The sequence below is a fragment of the Elephantulus edwardii genome, unplaced genomic scaffold, assembly GCF_000299155.1.
Source record: "Elephantulus edwardii isolate Elephantulus edwardi_28Jun2011 unplaced genomic scaffold, EleEdw1.0 scaffold00015, whole genome shotgun sequence".
NCBI lineage: Eukaryota > Metazoa > Chordata > Mammalia > Macroscelidea > Macroscelididae > Elephantulus > Elephantulus edwardii.
In genome coordinates this window covers 11,667,676-11,669,829 of record NW_006399765.1, presented here as the reverse complement: position 1 = coordinate 11,669,829, position 2,154 = coordinate 11,667,676, and the positions used below count along the sequence as shown (strand labels likewise).

The following is a 2,154-nucleotide window of genomic DNA, read 5'->3' as shown; positions in this document are numbered from 1 at the left end:
GGTGTCCCGCCACCAAACCCCTGATCTGGGAAGAGCCCAGTGCACAGAGTTGGGAAGGTGGGCTAGGGGTTTAGGGGGGCCAACAGAGCTCGGAATCTCTCGGCGGGGGCGGCACATCCCGCGCTCACCTGGATGGCGTTGGTCACATTCCAGCCTGCCTCCCACGCTGTGATCTTGGGCTTGTCTTGTCCCCCAAACTCGCCACCAGCTCCCACAGCCTGGTCCTTGGAGCTCGAGGGCGGCAGAGGCGCGCCGCCTCGCTGGTAATGGATGTCTCCCTCGACGGGCGGCTCGGCGCCCTCGTCCCCGCAGGGCTCGCCCTCAGCTTTCAAGATGTCCATCTGCAGGCCCTGCCGGTGCTCGAAGTCGAGGTCATCGCAGTGCGCGAAGCCCACCGCCTCCTCGTCCGTGGCCGCCTGGAAGCCCATCCTGGCGAACATGCCGCTCACCTTGGCCTGGGACTTGTTGGACACAGACGTGGCCACATTGGTCAGCTTGCTGCGGAGCAAGGTGGCCATGGCGGCGGCGGCGGGGCCCGAGGGGTCTCGGGGAAGAACTGAAGGAGCCGGGGACTCGGGGACAAGGCGGCGAGGGCCGGAAGACGCGAGGCCGCTATCTCCGCTCGCTCTCCCAGCGGCACCCCAGGGCGCTCTGGCTCATGACCCTCCTGGCTGGCGCTCGAGGCTCGCTCCGGGCTGGACCGGGCGGGCTGGCGGCGGGCTGGCGGCGGCGAGTGCACTGCGGAGCTGCCGCGGGGCGCGGGCTGGGCTGCGGGAGGGCGGCGGCAGCGGCGACGGCAGCGTCAGAGCAGCTACGCGAGGCTGGCGCGGCGCCCCCACTCGTGCGCAGCCCTGTGCGCGCCCTCTCTCTGGGATCGGGCGGCGCGGAGGGGGTGGGATGGAGACAGGGAAACACCCGGCGGCGGGAGGTGTGGGGAGGGGGCGAGGGGAGAGAAGGGCCACGAAGGGAGTCGGAATAAGGGAGACCCGGCTGGAGAAGGGCGCCCTTGGGAAAGCGGCAAGAGGGAACGCACAGAGCTGGAGGGGTGCAGAGGGTGGGGGTGGGGGGCCGGAGTGCTGCATTTCTGGGGGAGGTGCTAAGCTCTGATTCTAGCCCTTCCCACCGTGCCGCGGCAGGAAGGGGGGCCGGGGCGGGCTGATTCCCCAGTCCCCCGCCCCCAGACCATCCCTTCCCTAGTCCAGCAGCCGCGCAGCCCCGAATCCTTTAGCAAAAGACGGGCCTGGGAACCCTGAAAACCTGCAGCAACGAGTTGCTAATTTCCAGCTACGCGGGTCGTCTGTGCGTCGGTCTGTCCCCCTTGCACACATGGCTTGCAAGCCCCTGGCCGCAAGCCCCTCTTGAGGGCGGAAGAGTCCTGTCTTGACCACTTTCAAGAATGTTAAGCCCGAGGCAGGCTCCGTCTCTGCAGGGACGTCTCCGCGGAAGCGCTTCTACAGTCCCTCGCCCACCAACCGCTTTACAAATGAGCGCAGCATGGAGGCAAAAGGTCGGCATTTCGTTTTCTTTTAGTTTTAAGGGAAAAGAGGGAAGGCTTACAGGAAGTAGGACCGGGTGAGGACACCTCTCGACCGCTCGGCGAATGAGTGCGTACGCGGTGGAGGTGCGCAGCTCTGAGTCCGAGGAAAAGACCTCTCACAGCGCGGCGGGCTCGGGGCGCAGAGGCGCGCAGTGCGCTTGGCGTTGCTGGGGCCGCTGCCTCCCGGGCAATGGGAGCCAAGGCTGTTTGGGTTGAATGGTGTGCGTGTGCATATGTGCGTGTGTGCGTGTGTGCGTGTGTGTGTGTGTGTGTGTGTGTGTGTGCACACGCGACTAAGAGAGACAAAGACAGATCTGCTGGGGCGGGGAGGGAAGATTTTTGTAGCCGCGCGTAATTGGTGAGTGTGTGGTTGTGTTCGCTTTTGAATCGAGGCGTGTGCACGGAGCGGATGTTTGCTCCTGCTCGTGGGTTGCGTGCTGGATCGCGCATGTAAATGTATCCCTAGATGAGTTGTCTGCGTTCGAGCCCATGGCGGCCCCTTAGTGGATGTATCTTGCTGTAGGTTCTCAGCTCTGTGTGCACCACCCCCTGCGCCGAGTGTACCCGCGCCCCGCGGTTCATGTCCGGACTTCCCACAGCAGTAAACGTAAGGGCTC

At 65.2% G+C, this 2,154-nt stretch overlaps 1 protein-coding gene across 1 annotated transcript in view; it reads right to left on the bottom strand.

Annotated features, from left to right (window-relative positions):
* SLC32A1 (solute carrier family 32 (GABA vesicular transporter), member 1) overlaps window positions 1-764 on the bottom strand; it is a 5,532-nt gene extending 4,768 nt beyond the window's left edge. The window contains exon 1 of the mRNA XM_006881525.1: window positions 129-764. Within this exon, the coding sequence (XP_006881587.1) occupies window positions 129-518 (390 nt within the window). The 5' untranslated portion in view covers window positions 519-764. The remainder of the gene's footprint in view (window positions 1-128) is intronic.
* Window positions 765-2,154: the final 1,390 nt, after the last annotated feature.